Here is a 21,169-nt window from a genome sequence, read left to right on the forward strand (position 1 = left end):
GTGTGGCTGTACCTGAAGTTCCTCGAGAAGGTCCAGGTTCTGCTGCCGCAGGCTCTGGTTGGTCCGCTCAAGCTGGGCTGCCCGCTGCTGTTGGTTGAGACTGGGGGGTGTGTCCAGCAGTTCATCTTGCAGGACGTGGTACTCCACCTCATAAGCCTGGAGCTGCTTGGACACATCAATCTCACAGACCTGAAAGAAAAAGGATTTATTAGTTTGGTCAAAGGAGATTGATACATCCATCCATCAACCTGTTGAACAACTGCCATATCAAAATAACATCTAGATCATTTTTTTCCTAAGCCTTTTTGAGCCATGGCACATATTTCACATCACAAACCCCATGGGCATCAGCCTACAAAAATGTTTTTGTACTCAATGTAAAACCTGGGCTTGTTAGTTGAACACAACGCTGATACATTAGCAGGAAGAAAGACACAAACAAACCTGAAACTATTAAAAGATTCAGGCCCTATGTATAAGTGATAAGTTTTACATTGAAAGTGTTGTTAAAGAAATAAGTGAAAGGCTTCAGTGATAAATATGTCTTTAGGAATTCATTTTCAGATTGATTTAAGGGTGCCTATTTATTTTAAATTACTTAATACTATAATCACATACTTTTCATACTATGAAACTAAAATGTGGTTTTGGTTTCTGTTGATGATGGAAATGCTACCCAGAAAATGTCTCTCTTACAAGCTGTTGTTGTTCACCTATGTGTCCCATACGTCCACAACAGTAAAGACAAACATGAGAGGGAGGTGTACTGTATACAAGACTCCACACATCCTGTACACTCCCTGTTTGTCTGTGGTGAAACTGTGAGTCACACCTCAGCTAACATATAGAGTTTATGATATGAAGTGGTACAGCAGCGAAAGCAGCAGCAAGCTCCAGCATGATCCTGAGACTAATACGTGAAAATTACAAGGTAAATGCATACTTCCTAAGCTGTAGTGTACCTGAACAACATCTCCATACATGTGCCTGACACATCAGACCTCTGCCAACCCCTACCTTCCACAGAACTCTCTTATCGCTCCTATTATGTTGATCTTGACATCAGTTTACAGGAATTTCAATGATAAGGGACAGAATGACCTACATCAGCAGTTTTTATTATCATGCCACTAGAATGGTGAGCCTGGTGTCAGTGACGTTCATTTGTTTTCCTGTTTTTCCCCCTCGCAGACATTGACTCAAGGGCTGAAGGTCAAATGACTTCACTGATAATCCACCCATCAGCTGTTGAAGGCGAAGGGCGTCACTCACAGTGTTGGTCTCTGTCACTCAAGTCCATTATCATTCTTCTACTCTGTGACTTAAAAATAATCGTTGAACAGATAACTGGTTTGACAGAGCGGTGAGCATTAGTGTGGCGTGTTAGGATGACTGACTAACTGCCTCTTACTTCATTTAAAATGTATTTTTAACTGTGGTATGTGTATTTCACAATGACCTAATGGCTTCAAGGTCAAAAGAAAACTCAACAGTAATAATCATTAACACTCCAGGAAGTGGCAGATAGTCACATCTTTTTTCTCTCTGTCTCTGTTGGTATATATTATTTTACTGTATAAAGACTAGTCCTAGTGTACATTAACACGATTTTAGTCCCTTATCCATCACACAGTAGGGAAACTCACAGTGTGAGTCCTTGCAATTCACACAGTTTACCACAAGAGGCGCCATTAAATACTTGGCTCCTCTGGGGCTTGAAACCAGGAGCTTCTATCTGATCTGGCAGACATGCTAACCGCTACACTATGGAACCACTTCATTCTTCTTACAATCGCAAGTAGCAGAATTTGACTAACAATCAGCCAGGAACCTCCATTTGATCTTTAAATGGACAATACATGAATATTGCTGATGAGAAAAGAAACTCAAGGATTTAAGTTGTTTAAGTACTTCCTATGTGGATGGATGTATCTTCTAACGATGATGCAGATGAGGCCATATTCCTAAACCCTATGTTTCTTGGTAGATTATTTAATTTTTTTTGTCACCACCTGACAAAATAAAACAAAATAATAATAATGATGGACAACAAGCAAATGTTTCCTACCACTCCAAATACTTTTAGTATTTTCTATCCAGTTCTGGTAACCGTAAATATAATGTGATACACCATTATATATGAAAAGCTTTTAGGAGAGACGCTGTAGGTATTCAAGAACGTGATGGACTCATTATTCATTTTATCTGAGCATCAATGAAATTGCATTCTGGGGAAGTTAACAGAAACTATGACATCAAAATCACTAACATCGCAGGGTCCACTACAAATCCTAAAATGTTGGGAAGAAAATAATTTGTACATCAGATGAGCATGGAGGGAAATATGTTGTTTTGGCTTCAGTATACTAAATGCCAAGCTAAAAACAAATAACCGTAAAGTGGGTGTTGCCTTGTTCACTGCGTGGTCGTGGTCACTGCTCCTGTTTTCACGGTGCTCACATTAGCAGCGCACAGAACATTTGTTTGGTGAAGTTTGCGGTATAAGAAATGGTTATTAAACCACCTCACCTGTGAGTGGGTTTTTTTTTCACACCGCACCTTCACACATCAGCCAAGAATGCAAAACACTATCTCATATCAAAACACAGCTGCTCTCAGGTTAGCATGTTAAATGGGCTGAGCCTTCATGTGTCTCTGTGTCTAACCTGGTTGATGGTTTTCTCCATCTGCACCAGGCCCAGGTTGGGCAGGGTGGTCTTGATGAAGTCCACGATGGACTCCAGGCTGTCATGCTGCAGGATCAGAGGTTTGTGGCTTCCCAGCAGACTCAAGGCAACTTTAAAAATGACCTCTGACCCCTGGAGGAACAACATATCTGTTCAATGACAAAGAGGAAACACAAATAAAAAACAGGTGTTATGGTTAAGGTTAAATAAGGCTTTGCCATGAAGTCTTTAAAAATGACCTGATATGTAACCCACTGACACACACACGTAGCCTATTACGTGGAAAGCTGACGGACATGGTGTTTGGAATGATGGATCCGTTGAAGCAAAGGGATTTATGCAAATTTAAATGTAGGCCAGAGTGAGTGTAGAGTGCAGGAGCTGCACAAGGATGTGTGTGCTTTGTATGTGTCAGGGTGGGGCTGCCTTGCCTGTGATCACAGAACAGATAGAGGAATGGGAGTGGAGCTGCACATTCAGTATCAAACACTACAAAGTGCTGCAAACCTAACACACAAACACACATGCACATACACACACAAAAACACGTTATGCTGAATGTTCCGCTCAGATGAGCATTAGGTGCCAGTGAGTCTGGTTCAGACATTCACCATGAAAACCAGACAGGGAAGAAATAAGGGAATGAAAATTCACTCAGGGTAAATGGTATGTGAAAGACCTTGTTATATGTGTGAGTCAACATGACTTAGTGTGATACTGCCTGCTTCTGAATGGCAATGATAACAGCCATACAATACAGAACAATCAGTCTCAATCATTTCTATTATTTCCAGAAACTCTTCCCTCGTTTTACCTGTTTTGATCAAAGACTACTGTTTCCTTGTTGACACTCCACTCTTTCTAACAGCAGCTTCTCTTCTGAGGTCAACTCTTTAGTAAATTCCATAATTTGACTTCATAAAGTATACAGTGAAATGTTGGATTGTACAGCTTGGATTTGATCAGATTTTTTCTTTTCAAAACTCAACCAGACGACTTAACCTAGAAATATTTATAAAAGGGAAGTGGTCAGTTATGGGGAGATATCCATCAAATATCAATACCAGATATTTGTTTAGATATTGACAAAATAGGAAGATAAGGCATCAGATAATGGGACTGAGACGTGATACCAATCTATTTACTTAAATTCTATGTTTGAGCAGATGTGTCAAACATCACATATAAAAACGGTATCTTTTCTGTATTCACTGAATCACTTCTTAATAACATATTGTAACATATTTTACATCAAGAATAAAAGTATGACAATTTTCAACAAAACAGATCAACAGATGGTCTACAATCTAGAGCTTACCAAAGACTCTGGCCACAAAACCGAGGGGGAAGTGAGAGGCAAAGGCTGTAAGGAACCAAGGGGTGGCGTATAGGCTGGGCCCGATTTCTTGTTGCTCCAGGTGGCTGTGGAGATCCCTGTGGTAGTCATGGAGCAGTCGCGACAACTGGTACATCTGAATCTATGAGCCGCAAATCACAGAAAGTGTTTATGGAAAATTCAAATAATAAATTACACATTTGGTGGGAAGGTTACGTTCAACTACAAGGACTTAAAAAATGCTTGAATGTTAGAGAGATTGCTTCAGTGCATGTAGTTTTTCAGTGTCTCACTTTTGTGCAGTACATGAAAACTGCTGTCACACGGAGAGAAAAGTGTTTCTCTATCTCATCGACTCCTCAGTTCTCCCACTGTTCTGTATTTACTGTCAATGTCTCACAAACAGTGCTGCTCACAGAGCGAGTCCTGCAGCTGACGCTACAGTCAGGCGTGATGAGCTGCTATGAAAACATCAAACTACATCCACAGAGGGACTCTTTTATTCTCTCCTGTGTTAAACTTTGATCACATCTGTGGAGCTTTAGAGGGAATGCAACATATGCAAGAGCTTAAATACAAGAGTACTGTAACAGCCTGCTAACTTTATATGTATTTATGTGTGTATATATATATATATAGTTTTATATTACAGACTTGATGACATCTCATGATCCAATTAATGACCGAGCCATCAGAAGCGGAGTCTGGAATCAAACAATAATAGTAATAGTAATATTTGACCAGCTAGTGAGCACTAAGGAGGACTTTTGGACATGCATAGATGACAATTTAAGAGGATTAATTTGCCCTCCACTAGGGGTCGCTAAAATGGCAATCAAAAAGTAATCACTGTGTTTATTATAATGTATAGTTATTTGTATCAGACAAACTGCACAGATGTTACCCAGGTCACTACACCAGCAGCACTGTGTGAACCAGTTGTGATTTTTGATGCACAACACTGAGCTGACACATTGTTGCTCACTTTGCATGGGAAACTAAATGTAAATGCTCCATAAGGTATACATTATAAGCATCACATGGTTGGCAATAAACAACAAGAGGAAGTCTGTTTTAATAAGCATTCTTAAGTCGACCAAGCCTTACATACCACATCTCCAACTCACTACTGATGAGGCACCTTTAAAATCTGTTGTCTTGTTTAAACACGAAGCAGTGAACTGATCTTTGTGTTTGTGATACAGGCAGGAGGGACCGGGTTGCATTCAATTTCACATTAATCATGTGGAATTAGTACAACGACTGATTACTGCACAAATTAAAGTATTTGCGTGCTTGCGTGTGTGAGACTGTGCATGTGTTAATTTTACCTGGAGGATAATCATGTCAGGCCGGTACTGTTTACGCAGCCCAATGTCATACATCAGAAACTTGAGCATATTGAAGGCATCTTCTTCCCCCATGTGTAACAGCAATACTCCGGCAATGAAGGACAGACCTTGGCAGTAGCCCACCTAACATGACAACCATAATATAAACTTCAACATTTAGTAAAATAGTTAGGTTCAATGTTAGGTCTGACAAATGACCAAATGAGACAATACCTCAGGGTCCAACAGTGAATAGGCTTTCAGTATGTTGTAGAGAGACAGCTGACCAGCCCCCAGCTGTGCTTGGAAATACGGATGAGTGGGAAAAGTGCGACCTGAGACGTAAAAAAAAAAGAAAAAGAAAAAAAAGTCAGATGTTATCTTCATAGCAAAAAAAGTTTTGTTTATTTTGAGAGCACACCATGTGACTTATTTCTAATACTAGGTGTCTGGGATCAACCAGATATTCTTCTGAAAGCATAATTAAGGCACAGATACACCTGATATAGTGTGATATTTGGCTGACATAACCCTGGAAAGAATCTGAGTGAACTACAATGAGAGACCGAAGCCTTTGGGTGTGTACACGTGTTTGAATGACACACAGTGTCTGTTCAAGTGCGCTTGAGGGAGTAGGACTTCACACTGCGCTGTTGACGCAGAAAAAAAGCATGTGGCAACCTATTCTACACTGTGGTGTTTTTTTTTGTTTTTTTTTTTTTTACAAAAAATCAAAACACAAACACACGAATGTTGCCTTGCACAACACTTCCTTCAGATGATTAACATGTAAATGCAGTTGCTACATGTGCCTTTTAATATAATGATAGGTGACAGTGTAGTGACGTTAAACACATTCTTTACATTGACAGCTTGGCAATGGACAGGTGTGTGTGTGTGTGTGTCTGTGTGTGTGTGTCTTTCATAGTGTGTGGAGGAGACAATGTGGGAGGTGTCGGTGGGGCCTCTTGTGTTTGGGAACAAAATGGCACCCTCCCTTGCCTTAAGGAAGGAGTCTTGAGTGTGCACCACTGTTGTGTATACTCAGTGTTAGGTGTGGTGTCACAGCTCAACTACCCTAACCCCCGCTCCTCTTGGCTAATGTGAGCTAATCACAACAAAATCATATAAAGAGTTGATATTGATAACTAAGCGTAACATAAACAGTGTATTAATATTGACACTAATTTCAGCTGCTATGGAACAGTTTTGTCAGTGTATGGCAGCGAGTGATTTAATGTGCTTTTCAGTGTGTGACAGCTGTGGAGTGTTGTTCAGCCCTTTTCAAACTAAACCATACACTTAGCAGTGAAATAATGACAACATGTCACAGACAGGAATGAGCTATTGTTCAGACAGCTATTGCTTGCCGAGTGTGGGAATGTTAGAGCTGGAAAGATATATATTTGTTTCATTTAAAACTTTTGACATAACAATCACATTTCAATAAATACAAAAAAGACACAGAACAGAACAGTCTCTCTCTCTCAAATGATTACCCAATTTTCCACAACTACATATTATGTTACACAAACACACACAAACACACAGAGACCCAACATTGCCAGTAAACAATGTTAGTCTGATGATTGGTGATTTTTTTTGTCAGGTGAGCAGGACACTTGTTTTTAATCAACACTATTAGTCAACAGGCAACACTGTAATTAAAGAGAAAGGTTCGGTGGAATTTAAGGAACAAAGTATGTGGTTTTATCTTTCATCCAACCAACGCTGCGCTGGTCAGACATTGGATTACTTCAGTCAAACATTGACTCCTCCCCAGGTAGTCATTCCAGCCTGGGACCATCAAACCATTTCTACATTTCCCTCTCAGAGTCTTTAGTAAACTGACTGGACAATATTTTGAAATATTTTTTAATGTGCTATATTCTGGTCAGAGGCAACTTCAATTTAAACTGTGTCATATTATGTTCAATATGCAGTATTCAATGTTTTGTAATGATCTAATCTTGTTTTATCGGTGCTTCTGCCTGTTTTGTACTTACTTTAGCATCATTACAGTGTTTGCGCCTCTGTCCTGTAGAAACTAACACCTCTACCATTAAGTCAACTCCGTATATGCTGCTAGCATCGTCTCCACCCTATTTGATCTTGAGTAACTAACCCGAAAGGCAAACACAAGGTCAGCGTCGACAACACAGAAAGTGAAGTGCAGGGACGAATATATGGGTGGCTGTGTACATGTACATGTCTATGAGGGTGTTACATGGGTGGGGTGTGTGTGTGTGTGTGTGTAGTGTGGTGTGGTGTGGTTGAAGGTGTTGGAAGCTGTTTTGAGCATTTGTGACATAAAACAAATTTTGTTTGTTAGTAGTTGTTTGGAAGCTGGTTAAGGCTGATGAAGTCCACAAAAACAACTCACTGAAATGTACAGGCATTGAACAAACATGTCTATTAACCTATCAGACTGTCTGTATTTCTTTAAAACACAAGCATTTGAAAAGGAATACTCTATAGCTCCAAAGTACTTTAAAAAGATTGTCTAAAAAAGTGAATCATCAAAATAATTTTATTACATTTGTAACATTGTATGTGTGAAGACACTTTGCACAAATATATTGCTATATGGTTGTAATGGTTGCAATGGTTGGAATAATGGTTTGGAATTTTTTAGTGATGATTATATTAAATATTGGTCATTGGTTAAATACCTTACTTATATCGTAGCATACATTTCAGGTATCACTGAAACATTATACGTTACGTTTTTTTTTTATAAAACAAAATTAGAAATATGGAAATAAAAACCAAAAATACACATTTTTTGATTAAGAAAGCAACAATGTGTGGTTGCAGACAAGGTGCACTCCTACTCTCCACTCTAGCAGTAAAAATAGACAGCTTTATTCATACCAAATGTATTAGTAGACAAAAAAATGTTTTTAAGGCAATTCATGTTAGCAAGTAAAATGAAGGAAGTTGGAACAATATTCCCTGTCTGTGTGTGTGTGTGTATGTGTGTGAATTACCAAGGTCAATGAGGATGGCGTGTTGCTGTGAGGTGAGCTGCTTTAGCAGTTCTTTGTATGGAGTGTGGTTGGTTGGTGGTCTGGAGGGCACCGTCTGTCGGAGCAGGTACTGTTCTGAGAGGAGCTTCCAGATCTCACCTCGATGCTGCCTCGGGACTCCTGTCAGACATGACAGATGTGAAGCAGAGTTTGAATCACTGAGGAAGGGACGGGGTTGTTCAACATGATCAAATGTCAAACATAACAGCCGCACAGTAGTCAACTCTGAAAGCTTTGATTCATTATTCAGATTACGTAGTACATACAGCTGAATGAGTTGACATCGGACTACAACAACTTTGGTGTCAAGACGCCAGAAAGGTCCTGACAGTGTTAGCCCCAGGCTGCTCAAAGCCTGTTCCTTGTCCTTGAACCATCCTTCCAGCTCTACTGGGTGACAAGCTGACAGCAATAAAGGTGGATGCCCCCCTCAAGTTCTGGATTGTAGACTAGTGACTGGCAGAACACAATATGTACGTGTACAACACAGTTGTTGGTCAGTAATACTGGATTACCACAGGGAACCGTACTTTCTGACTTAGGCCAAAGAACTGGATGTGGATCTGACAAGGCCAATGACTCATGTCAGAATCAGAAGTAGAACCAGAAATACAGTCATGTAGAAACACAGGTACTTGTAACCTCATTAAAGTTCACTCTTGCCCAATTTTCAGACAATAAAGTGGTCTGGGCTAAGAACAGTGACACCTACAATACGGTCCTGGAGTCACCCCTGTTTTCTGAGGCAGCTGAGGTCAACATCTGGTACAGGCTTCTGAGGATGTTTTATGAGACTATGGTTGGCAGTGCTGTCCACTAAGTCCATTATGATGTTGTATGCTGGGGCAGCAGTCTTCCGGTGACCATCAGACTCTTTATGAATTACATTTGGCACAGTTAATTAGTTAATTAGTTACTTTTGCATTTTTAATAATACATTTGAGTTACTTCTACTTTTGCTGACTGTTTAAGATTGTTCAATATTATTTTCTAATTTAGATGTAGATGAAAGATGTGTCATTTTCATAGCTATGGCATAAGATGAAAATAAAGCTGTAGCCTGAAGCCAATTTCTATACATACAAAGAGCAAAATGTGAAAGGTTTAGTTCAGTCTGCCAAGAAGTTGATTGACAGATAAACAGCCCTCCAGATGATGTGAGATTTATTTGATTTTTTTTGTCATTCTGTGGCTAGTAATTAGTTGATTCACTAAATGTCAAACTAATAAGAGCCTTGACCAAGAGCACCTTAAAGCTATCATGAGGATGAGGGTCATTAAATAAAACCCACAAAGTCATTCATATTGTAATGATATTGGTAATACCTATCTCCATCAGCAGGACGTCTAGAATGAAAAAGACTGAATACATTAAGCTGTCATCAAGTAAATACCTTTTTTTCTAAGTGAACTACATCTGTAATTTCAGATGTCCTTGTTTAACAGTCTTTGTCTTGAGAGGGTTTTTACTCCATTTTCTGAGTCAGTGTTTTTTCTGTGCGCTTACACATGCTGCAATTTTGATCTACTATAGTATGTTCAAAGCTGAGAGATGTGTGAACATAACAGTTCCTGTCCTTCGTAGAGGACAAGCTGATACAAGTACAAGTACAAGAACAGAACAGGAAGCTCTGACAGGGAGACACAGACAACATTTGAATAAAGCAAAACATATGAACTCTTATTAGAGGCTTAAAGCAGTTCATGCACTCCCATTTCTGTCTGTGTTCAACCCCTGCAGAGGCTGCTGATAAGAAAAAGGTTACCAAACACTACAGTTTAGACCGTTGTACATAAAGTAGCAGTCAGTATTAGTAAACACCTGAACATGATATTCTACAAAGGACAAGGGTTTGCATTGGGACGGTCAAACACTTACCTTGTGCAACAGCAGCGTGTATGGTCTCTGTGTCAAATTTGACCTTTGATCGACCCGGCATTCCCAGCATCTTCTCCCACACCACAGTAACCTCTTTTAAACACGGAGTAATTTCCTCATAGTCCAGCTTCAGGCGCTTGTTCTGTAGATGGTTCTCTGAGGCTACATACAACAAGACACAGATAAGGCATCGGAGTAATGCAACAGCCTGGGCAGTTGGTGCAGTGATGCTGCAAGCCCTGGAATAAAACTAGTTTAAGAGTCAAATGTAAAAATGCTGAGGAAAAACACGTTTTAAATACATTTTTAGAGAAAATATTTTATTTTCCAAATATTTTACTCAAGAGATGGTAATTATTATGTCTGCTAACTGTTAAATAACCAATTAATGATTTCATTTTTGAAATTACTAACATGTGCTTCCTTCTCTCTACAAGTCATTTCTCTGGATTACTGTTTAAAATGACCATACAAACCGTGTAACCGGAACTATGTTACATTAAGAGTTTGACTTGAAAAACTAAAACAAAGTCTTCACTGTGCAGCGACTTGTCATATACAACACTGGTAGAAGAACCAGTCCTGGGACCTTTGCCCTGAGCTTTTCCTGGGCTGAGCAAAGCCAGTAGTGGCACACCTCCACCAAGGAAATGTGGTTGTCCTCCTACTGGGGTGCGGGTGAGGGTGGTGGTGGTTACCGTACTATAGTTGGGTTTCACACTGAATGACTCAACATCAATGCAGTGTCTACTGACTTGTGTTTGTTGAAAATACCCTTGGTGGTAATTCTGAACCTTCACAAATTTGACACAAACACCCAAGTTGTGTTCCGGTTCAACAAGTTGACACTGATGATCAAAGAAGGTGAAGGCACACCCAGCGACCCTCTTCTGTTCCTCTTTTTTTGACACCACCCTTCCTCTCTTCTCCCTCTGAACTCTTTCACACAGAACATTTCGTACTGCAGCGTGACAGTAATGGACAGTCATGTCATTTCTTGCTTGTACCTTTACCAATAATACAAAAAAAAATGCTTCAGTGGATATGAAGGCCTGGAATTATATAACCCTCTAGTCCCGAAGACCACTAAATGCTCTGTACACTACAGATTCAGACTACTAACTTGGCAACAAATAGGCTATCAAGTCTGGAATTGATCCTAAAATCAGGGATGTAAAACAACTGCACTGCCTATTGAACTACAGCCATCCTGTGTAAACAGGAATGGACTGCAAATGTGCACTTGCTTTGAAACAATTCCAGTCAAGTTGAGAAAGATCTCAACAAGGTATGCAAGCCTTTTATCTCACAGCATCTGTAAACACATCAAAGTAGTCTGGAGTGACCTGGAAGATGTATCCTGGAGAAAGAAGGCAGAAAAGTTGAACAGAACAAGAGGCCGACACAACCAGAGTAAGAATAGATGTTGTAAGAAGGGCTGTGGTTCTGCCGTCTGTCTTATCAGCAGTTCAGAGCAGGCAGAGTCTAGTCTATCAGGACTGACTTCTTGGCTGAAGGTCCCACTGGCCAAATTTGCATGAAACCTCTCCACTGTACAATCTCTGCAGGCTGAACAGTGCACAACAGGACAGGATACCGCACCCTGGAGCTGACAAAGAAGCATTCACACCAATACAGATGAATATACACATGCATGGCCACAGATGGACCACAAAAGGTGAAGGGAAAAAAGATAAACAAATAAGAGTTGAGGACAAAGAGCAGAGATCCACCCTGGGCCAAATGAGAGAGAAAGGGTGGAGTCCGACATGGAAGACAAATAAAAGACAATGGAACAACGGATTCTCCAGAAAAATATAATGTTGGTGTGTGAAAAGCCAATGATTAGCTAATTATGTATGTGTGTGTTTGTGTGTTTTTTGCTCTAATTTGCATAGATGGGTAAGTGTACCTGTGTCCTGAACTAGTTGGCGAGCATCAACACACACCTAAATGTGAGTCACACCCTTAACAACATGCGACTTGCACAGACCATTCATTTTGATGCTTACGCAACACAACACAGTCACACAGAGTGAAACAATGGCTCAACAGCGGAGTGCTGATGAAAATAATATAGGTCAGTGATGATGTAGCAAAATCAACTTCAATCAACATCTCTCTCACACTCACACTCTCTCTCACACACACACACACACACACACTACGCAAATAAAAACTAAAACCAGTTCAAGCCTAGACTTAAGCTCAGGACTAGATTGATGTAAACCAATATGAAGACAACTGTTACTGACTGATACCAGTGTTTATATTAGTTTTTCAAACACATGTTTGTATTTCTAGAGAGTATAAAATTGTCAGATAAAGGTGGTGTGTACTCAATGAAGTGTGTTATTACACACAAAACAGGCGTGTTGCCAATAAGAGATTGATTCATGTATTAATCTCCGCTACAAAGAAATAATCTAACCTGACTGTCAACTGTGCAACTGTCAACAAATCCAATCCAAATTTGGGGGTCACAGTTTTGGGAAAACATGTAACTGTACACTAAACCAATAAATGTGGTTGAAAAGGTTTGGTTTTTTTTTCAGTATAAACTTCAGTTTCCCAGAGTTTTCTCTTTTATGTAGACAATTAGGCTACGCTTGGTAGTTTTGCAATAGCATTAAGAGCAAGGCAGGTGTAAGCTTTAATACTAATCATCACTGTAAGTGTGACAAAGAGCTGGTACCACTGCCAAGGTAAACGCCCTGTGTGTGTTAAAGAAAACTGAAATAATTTCCAGGATCCACCTGTTTACTCGGAACCGGCTTTAAAATTTAATAGCTTCTTCCTTCTTGAATTATGCCACACCCTTCCACACAGTGTTATTGTGATCAGATAATTATCCAACATACAGTGTTTTTTTGTTTTGTTTTTAACATGTGACAATAAATTCAATGGATTGAATGTGTGCATGTTTGCAGATGCACGCTCAGAGAGAATAAAAACGTTTGTCTGTGTACAGGTGTGTCAACGTCCTGGGCTCCGAGTGTGTTAGTGATTACAGCAGAACTCTGTGTGTGTTTAGCTCACCCTGTAGTTTTTGGTTCTCCCTCTCCATCCGCTGCAGCAAGATTTGCTGCAGGATGGCCTTTCTCCACAGATCTCTGAGCTCCTCTTTGCTTCTTTTCGTTCTCTCCTCGGGCAACGCTCTCATATCCACATTTCCTCCAGCTCCCACTGGGCTGGCACACACGCGTCCAATGTCCAGACAGGAATCTGCCCGCTCTGGAAAGACAAATTACATATCATGATGATACAACACTACTTTTAGCCTATATGGTCACTATAACTCTAAATGACAAAAAAAAAACAACAACAAAAAAACAAAAAACTACCCCAACTTAAACTAATAACACACTAAATACATGAATTGATCTATACTTTATTAGCAGAGTTTGTGATGAGAAGCATTTGTCCAGGTATTTACAAGCTTTTTCTATGAACATACGACAATGAATGGACATTATAATTAGAACCAAATCATGGTCAGTGTAATTACAGTCCTCACAGAAAGTGAAAGACTTAAACCACTTTGTCTAACAATTAGTTGCAACACTACTATTTTGAATACTAGCATATTACTAATGACTAAAATATATGTTTTTAATGTATAATAACTCTAGGAATACTTATGTTATGTTATGTATGTTATGTTTGTGACAATGTAAAAATGTACACTATAAACATACTCAAAAAAGGAATGACCAACATATAAAGTTAATCAAAATTAGGGTTTCACTCTAATCTAGGAATTTTTATTTTTCAAACTTTGTAGGCCAAGCTGACTTAAAATATACTTTCCTATCTTCTCCTATTTATTTCAAAGTAAAATGCACCTTAACAGTTGTTTATTATAATGCCATTTTTTAGGTAAGTGTACAAAGACATTCTTAATCTGGGTTCATTCCTATCCACTAGAGAGTCATACTATATATATTTTTCTTTAAAAAAAATTGCTAAACTTAAAAATATTTTTCACAGTATGGTGCAACACATGCACAGTAACAAAAAGTGTTTTCATGACTCCACCCTAAAGTACAGGGTGGATCCCAAACCTCAAAATACCCTGTGTTGTTTAGAGAAAGGACATAACAACTATCCAAATAGCACTTGTTTTATACACATACACACACACACACAACATGCATGTAGCCTCACATATCAAGACTTATTAAACTCATAATTTCTCCAAGACTATTCTAAAACTGACTGCATAGCCCACACTCTGACCTTTACTTCACCCTCAACAATACTTCACCTTGGAGTTTCACATCAGAATCAGGAGCTAAAGCTAGGTCTCTCTCTCTCTCTCTCACACACACACACACACACACACACACACACACATATACAAATGAAAACGCAAATGTGACATTTCTCTACTCAAAGAAAAACGCTAACTGTGCCAGTTAAGTCCCCCTACAGGAATATGAACGAGGACATGTGGACCTGATGAGACATGGTGACGTACACAACGTCTGTTCTTTAGGCTTGGTTAGATTAACATTAATGTGCGCCTTTGTGTCTGTGTCATGCAAGAGTCACTGTACAAACATATGGCTCTTAACTTATGAAAACATACCAGACACATATGTAAAACAGACACACAAAAAAGGTGACCTCTTCTCAAAGACCCATGCAATTGTTAGATAAACAGAGACTGCTACACAGCTGTCACGGGACATTTTGAAAGAGTTTGCTTTTAAGTGAGAAGAATGAATGACAGACAGACAGACAGACACACACACACACACACACACACACACACACACACACACACACACATGGACAAAGGTGTGATAAAGTGATTAAAGGACCTTGAAAAGGAACTTTCTCTTGGCAACTGTCCAATACAGTCTGTAGTCTCCTGAAGTTACCTGAACTTTGCTGACCTGTATAAATAGTTATGTGTTCAATTGAGAGACCCCCCCCAAAAAAACAAACAAAATAAAACAACTGATAAATCACACACACATACATGCACACACAAGTTAGTGCAAAATAGCCAAATTCACACCCTATGCAAACATACAACTTTGGCCTAAAACCAAAAAAAAGTCTCAAGAAACATATTTCCATACACACACACACACACACAAAGTGGGTCAACAAGGCTGGCGCTGTCTGTGTGTGAACAGTCAACATAACCTTGAGACACAACCACCCTTCAAGCACACACTCATACAAATTCCCACATACACACACTCGACACACCCATGACCTCATATATGTAAGCACACATGAACACACACCCAGGCCCAAACTGATTTTCGGAGCACACTGGGCCAGCGGGAAAACTTTTACTCTGACCTGATAAAAGTATTTTCTTACACTGCCTGTTAAAATAAACTTGAACTGTGTTTCATTATTGACAAGATGGAGATTTCTACAATACACATGGGGAATTAAATGATTTAAACGAATTAAAAGTGATCTGTGATAATGCTCCAAAGAGGGGAACAAAAGCAGTGTTATTTGATTGTTCCTGTTTAATATTAAAAAAGGAAACTTACTGATACTTTTAAACCTAAATTATATCTCATAATACTATTAAGACCACTTTCAAAGGAGAGGGAAATAAAGCAGTTAATCTTGTCTTGGTTAAATCTAAGATATGATACCAGTAAGCATCACATCAATGTGAAATATGTTCTTGAATAATATGATTTATTGACTTAGCTATTGTTGTAAACTTGGATCTGATCCTGATTAAACTGCACAGTAAAACATGTGGCTGTTCTACGTTTAAGCCGTGACTGGAGGAATGTGTCTATGTTGGACGTTGGCACCACTCTGTGGTAGTACAAAGAACTGAAGATAGCAACAGGAATAAAAACACATGAGAGTCATTTAGCCCACATGTAAAGATACTAATGTGAGGAGTAAGAAACGATGAATGCTTTCACACAGGCAGTTCAGCAGCTATGATTTAAGAAATTACCAACAAGGCATGCTAATGTTTTACCATTGATGTCCATGTTCTTCTGAGGTGTAGCGACCCGGAGGAAAATCTGCTGCCTCCATGAGTGACGGTGACTCCGCACGGGGCTTTCCTCCACCTCTCCAGCCAAAGCCGACGTGGAGAGAGCAGCGACATCCCTGCAAACATACAAAGACACACACAATTGGCATTAGAAATTAATGAATACAACTTTCTGTCTAAAGTTTGATTGCTTGAAGGACAGCACTGTGATAAAGTTTGAGTCAAAAGGCATACATGCTAAACAGTAGGAATACTGACAAATACCAGTGTAAATGGTTTACTTCTTTCTGGGGGTTTTTTCACGATAAAATATGTTCTTAATTCAGCCCACCTACATCCTGAAGCCTCAGACTGCTGTACAATGATAGCTAGACAGTGACTTTAATCTGCAGCATTATTCACAACTGTCTGAAACTTCAGCACAACACCGTGCATGTATATGTACCTGCTCCTTAGCTCAGGGCAATCGTTCTCTTGGACAGGTGCCAGAAATTGAAATTTCAAAAAATTAGGGACAGAGGAAGAGGACTGGAGACGAGCACGAAGACCACCCAGAGGGCTAAGATGGAGAGATGAAAAGTTTAAGACAAGGAGCAAAGAAGTTGACAGTTAAAAATGAAACTAAAAAAGCTCAGTGGCTTGTTCTCATTAAGGGAGGAAAGTTATATCAAATGAGAGAAAAGGAATACACTGGCTAAAGAGAACTAGAGCAGGAAACTCACCTTCTTTTAAGTCGGGCTCCAGAATAAGGTGAGGGAGGATGATGTGGGAGCAGAGGAGAGGAGGGTAAATGTGAGCAAGGAACAGGAGGAAGGTTGGAGTTTGATGGCACATGTCTACGAAGCAGTGAGTGGGGGAGAAAAGGTGCAAAGAAAGTCAAAGAAACCAAAAACTGAAAAAAATAGAAGAATTCAAAAAAGAGTGAGAAGTATGGGTAGAAATTGATGAAAAAAGTTTTTTCATAAAGTTAAGCAGTGTAGGAAAGGTAAGAGCTGATTACCTACTTCTTTTTTTTTATTTTACAAATGTTATCCCTGTAACAAATAAAATGAATACAGGTTTCAGGTTTTATTAAGCTGCTAAGATGCTATTTTGGTCTGTTTGTTTATGCTCTGTGCAGCTCTAGGGATCCTTCTGAGTAAAATAAACTTACATGTAAAAAACCCACCTATTACAGAACAGTTATCCTCCCTTTATTTCCAGCTAAATTTGAGCCTTACAATCTAGAACATATGAAGCCAAAAGAATGACGTATCACTTCTGAAGACTATGGCTCAAAAGACTGTAAGTGCAGAGCTTAGCGGTGGAGCACTGCCATTTATTTAAAAATACATTTAAAAAAAAATTGTAACCAAGTTTAGTGCTTCGGGATTGTATGCGTTTGCAGCAGATAATTGTATTCTCTCCTTACTTGCTCTGGTGGGGTGTGTCAGTGCTGACAGAGTAGTGTCGTACGAGCTTGGGCTTGACGGAGGCAGCGGAATTCGGCGGAGTGTAAAGTAGTGTTTGCATTGATGAGTACTCGGTTCCAGATGAGGAGGTGGGCGAGTGGCTGTAGGTGCTGGCACGACGACGGAAGGCCTGCGGCTGAGCATCTCCAGGTAAAGAGGAGAAGGAAGGGGACAAGTGGAGAGAAGCATCAAGGCACTTTAGGTCTCCTGTTGAATTGTGGCACCTGTGAAGTGACAGAGAGAGGGAGGTGTAAATGGTCTGCATGTGTATAAGATATGAACTAAAGGACACCAACTATTTTAGTACTTATCCAAATGAGTTTCTCAGATCAACAGTGAGTGAGGAGTTGACATGACACTGTCAGGCCAAAACAACTTCAAATTAACCAAGAATTTACATAAAAATGAACTCTACTTTGACTTCAGATAAATTGGAATTTATTTTTTTTAGTTGGAAAAGAACCTTCGCGTGTGTTTACCTGAGAGGGCTGGTGGGGGACAGCTGGGTGGAGACAGGCAGGGCGTCATCTAAGCTGGGCTGGTCTTGGCTGCTATTAACAGTACAGATGGATGAGCTGCTCTCACTACCTTCACTGTTTTCTCGGTGGACTCTGGACCTGCTGCTTCCCTGAAAGTAACAAATGCACCATCCAGGTTGGGGGTAATATAACGGCAAGTGTTGCAAACCAAGACAAATTAAGAAGCTTAATTAAACATTCTGAAAAGGTGAGTACATTAGCAGTTTATATAATAACAAGTTTGGGTTAATAGATTGGACATAAAAGGAGCATCAAACAAAGGCTTGGTCTTTTTAAAATATTTTTTGCAAATAATGGCAAAAAACTTTGAAAGTTAAGCATCTCTTAATGTTAATGTTTTCTTAGCATGAGATAACAAAGAATGCTTTGCATTTAAAACTGTGTGCTACACAAATTCACAGATTCTACTTCAAGTCGCCTTCCCTTACCTTCAAGATGCCCTCCAGGGACTCAGTGAGGGAGCGCTTGGCTCGACTCTTAAACTGCTCTAGTCGCTGTCGGCTGCTGCTTGGCTGCTGCACCTCCACAGGGGCTGGAGCTGACTCTTCACTCTGTTTTATGAACAAAAAGATAAGAGGTGACAAAAAGAAAAGATATGACTGTGAGCTAGAGGGAGTTCTACTGTTTCCCATAGACTCAACTTCTTGCTGTATTTGACACTGGAATCTAGTTATGATGAATTCCATTCATCCATTGGCAGGGTCAATGGCCTAAAAAAGTGTTTAAGACCCCTGCTAATCTTTTTTTTTCCTTTATATAGATAAATTAGACAAAAAAAATGTATTTTTGTCAACATCACACAGATAAGACATTTACTTGTTTGCTGTCTCCAGACAGAATGTGCTGATGGCTCTTCTGTTTCTCCTCATACAGGTTTCTCAGTGAAGTCATCACCAACTCATTCTCTTCTTGATCACTCTTGGGATGAGCTCTCTGTAAAATATATTTTATGGGATAATTTATTTATAATTATGCTTTTTTTTACTTACTGCGACAAAGACTACTACTGTGTGCTACGTAAAATTAAGCAGTAGGACATGTTCTAAACGTAACAGGAAGTCATTGAACCAGATTGTAGAGGTGCAGTGCAATTGCATCACCAGCAGATGTCAGTGGAGCTTTAGGTTATTGGCTTGTACCGATTTCCCTGTTGTTACGGGGAAAAGAGGCAGAAGTTTTTGGAGACTAAGTTTTGCATAAAAATCAGGAATACTGTATAGTCAAGACAAAGACTTGTTTCTTTTGACGTTACGGTCACTTAAGAGACAATCCTCTCTCGCTGACACGCAGCTTGAGATTCTTTTATGTAGAACTGTACTTTCCAGGAGAGAGACATTACCATGGTGTTTTCAAATACTGATGCCTGCTCCTCATTGTCCAGAGTGGCCAAATGTCTCTGAAGCTCCAGTTTGGTTTTAGAAGGATGTAGACCTGGGGCAAGTGGGGGCAAATACAGCATAAAACATAGTTTAATGTTAAGTTTGAAGATGTGTAACAACTGAAAGAGTATCATCTTTCCAAGATCAACTGTTTCTGTCTTAAGGAATTTGGAGAATAAAATATTGTTACAATCTTGTTACTATTCCTTCTTATCACTCTCCTCCTGAATGTTAGTTTGGAAAATAACCACAAGATTGTGTCCTTTTTGTTATTATCCCTGACAAACAGACTGAAATGTTTCTAAAAATGTTGAACTTTTTCAACCTAATTAATATACAGTAGAAGAGTCCAGGGATCTGTTCCCTACCTTCAATCTTTTCACACAGTTTGTGCAGCTGTTGCATGGGGCAGCTGTCACACTGTTGGCTTTGGGTCTTTGCACTCTGCTGGAGAGCTGCCATAGAAAATGCCTGCTTTAAAGTCAGCATTATCTCATCCACCTATGAATGAAAGAGAGCATCCAGAGTATATTTAAGCATTAAATTGTTCCTCCACTGTTTATCCAGTTTTTAAAAAAACAACAAGAAACGAAAAATTGTGTTTGGCTCAAACCAGTTAAAAAAAACAACAAGAAACGAATCTCTGAAAAATTGTGTTTGGCTCAAACCAGTTCTTTAACATTGATGTGTAAAAAATCAGTTTTTACATTCCACATACATTTTGCCAGACGAAATCAGAGTCTTTACATTCCACATACATTTTGCCAGACTACAAATGGGAATTAACAATAGAAATGTCTCACCAGTGATTCATCTGTACACTGAAAGACATAGCACATAAAGTGGCAATTTCCACCTTCCACCACCTCTCTGCAAATAAAGCCGAAGTGATCCACGTGCCGAATACCCTACAGTGATGAAAGACAGCTTTTAAACGACGTCACAGGCAAACAGTCAAGACAGGTTGTGTTAAATACCACTGATTTACGTATACCTGTGAGCAGAAAGAGATTTCTTTGAAACCCTTCTCTATGGCCACCTTCTTTGTGTCTGGACTAACCAAGAAGACCTGAGACCTGCCAACCTAAAAGAATAAAATAACACAGAAAGTTTAATTCATTGAAACATATCTTGATCTGGATTGTGTTTTAATCATCATGTGTTTTTTTGCATTTCTGGTGAACAAAGTTGTTCTTCCATTTTTTTAAGTTCTTTCCTACTATTTTTGAATCCTTTCAAAAGCAAAATGAGACAATGATGACATCATCCTAGCAGCTATCAGTGGCAGCATTAGGATGTGTCATTAGTGTCAACAATATTTCTAGTTTATTTGCTGAGATGAACAGCAAAGCACACTTGTGGTTCCTGTATCAGTGGTCACCATTTCCTGTCTAGATAATAAACAGGAAACCCCTGTTGACAAGAGCATGGGGGGGGTCAAGTGAAGGTCATTCGGGGGAGTGAAACCAGAGGTGTTTTGAACAACAGTCAGCATCTGGTTTTGCTGAATCATAGGTGTACTATTTTCCCATCTTTCTGCTTTCCA

General features: G+C 39.4%; 1 protein-coding gene across 4 annotated transcripts in view; it reads right to left on the bottom strand.

Moving 5' to 3' along the window:
• The window catches only part of tbc1d1 (TBC1 (tre-2/USP6, BUB2, cdc16) domain family, member 1), a 35,417-nt gene that overhangs the window by 1,939 nt on the left and 12,309 nt on the right, over positions 1–21,169 (bottom strand). For 2 of the 4 annotated variants that reach the window (XM_008316957.3, XM_008316960.3), the window contains 19 exons: positions 20,618–20,707; positions 20,427–20,531; positions 19,992–20,124; positions 19,584–19,675; positions 19,061–19,177; positions 18,673–18,795; positions 18,185–18,333; positions 17,666–17,929; positions 16,977–17,090; positions 16,700–16,813; positions 16,237–16,370; positions 13,302–13,496; positions 10,263–10,424; positions 8,345–8,503; positions 5,589–5,689; positions 5,355–5,498; positions 4,006–4,165; positions 2,667–2,836; positions 13–189 (listed from right to left, as the gene is read on the bottom strand). In XM_008316957.3, coding sequence (XP_008315179.1) covers positions 13–189; positions 2,667–2,836; positions 4,006–4,165; positions 5,355–5,498; positions 5,589–5,689; positions 8,345–8,503; positions 10,263–10,424; positions 13,302–13,496; positions 16,237–16,370; positions 16,700–16,813; positions 16,977–17,090; positions 17,666–17,929; positions 18,185–18,333; positions 18,673–18,795; positions 19,061–19,177; positions 19,584–19,675; positions 19,992–20,124; positions 20,427–20,531; positions 20,618–20,707 — 2,703 coding nt within the window. The remainder of the gene's footprint in view (positions 1–12; positions 190–2,666; positions 2,837–4,005; positions 4,166–5,354; positions 5,499–5,588; positions 5,690–8,344; positions 8,504–10,262; positions 10,425–13,301; positions 13,497–16,236; positions 16,371–16,699; positions 16,814–16,976; positions 17,091–17,665; positions 17,930–18,184; positions 18,334–18,672; positions 18,796–19,060; positions 19,178–19,583; positions 19,676–19,991; positions 20,125–20,426; positions 20,532–20,617; positions 20,708–21,169) is intronic. The other 2 variants (XM_008316958.3, XM_008316959.3) reach the window with 2 other exon arrangements.

Source organism: Cynoglossus semilaevis, chromosome 9 (genome assembly GCF_000523025.1).
Source record: "Cynoglossus semilaevis isolate Cse_v1.0 chromosome 9, Cse_v1.0, whole genome shotgun sequence".
Taxonomy (NCBI): domain Eukaryota; kingdom Metazoa; phylum Chordata; class Actinopteri; order Pleuronectiformes; family Cynoglossidae; genus Cynoglossus; species Cynoglossus semilaevis.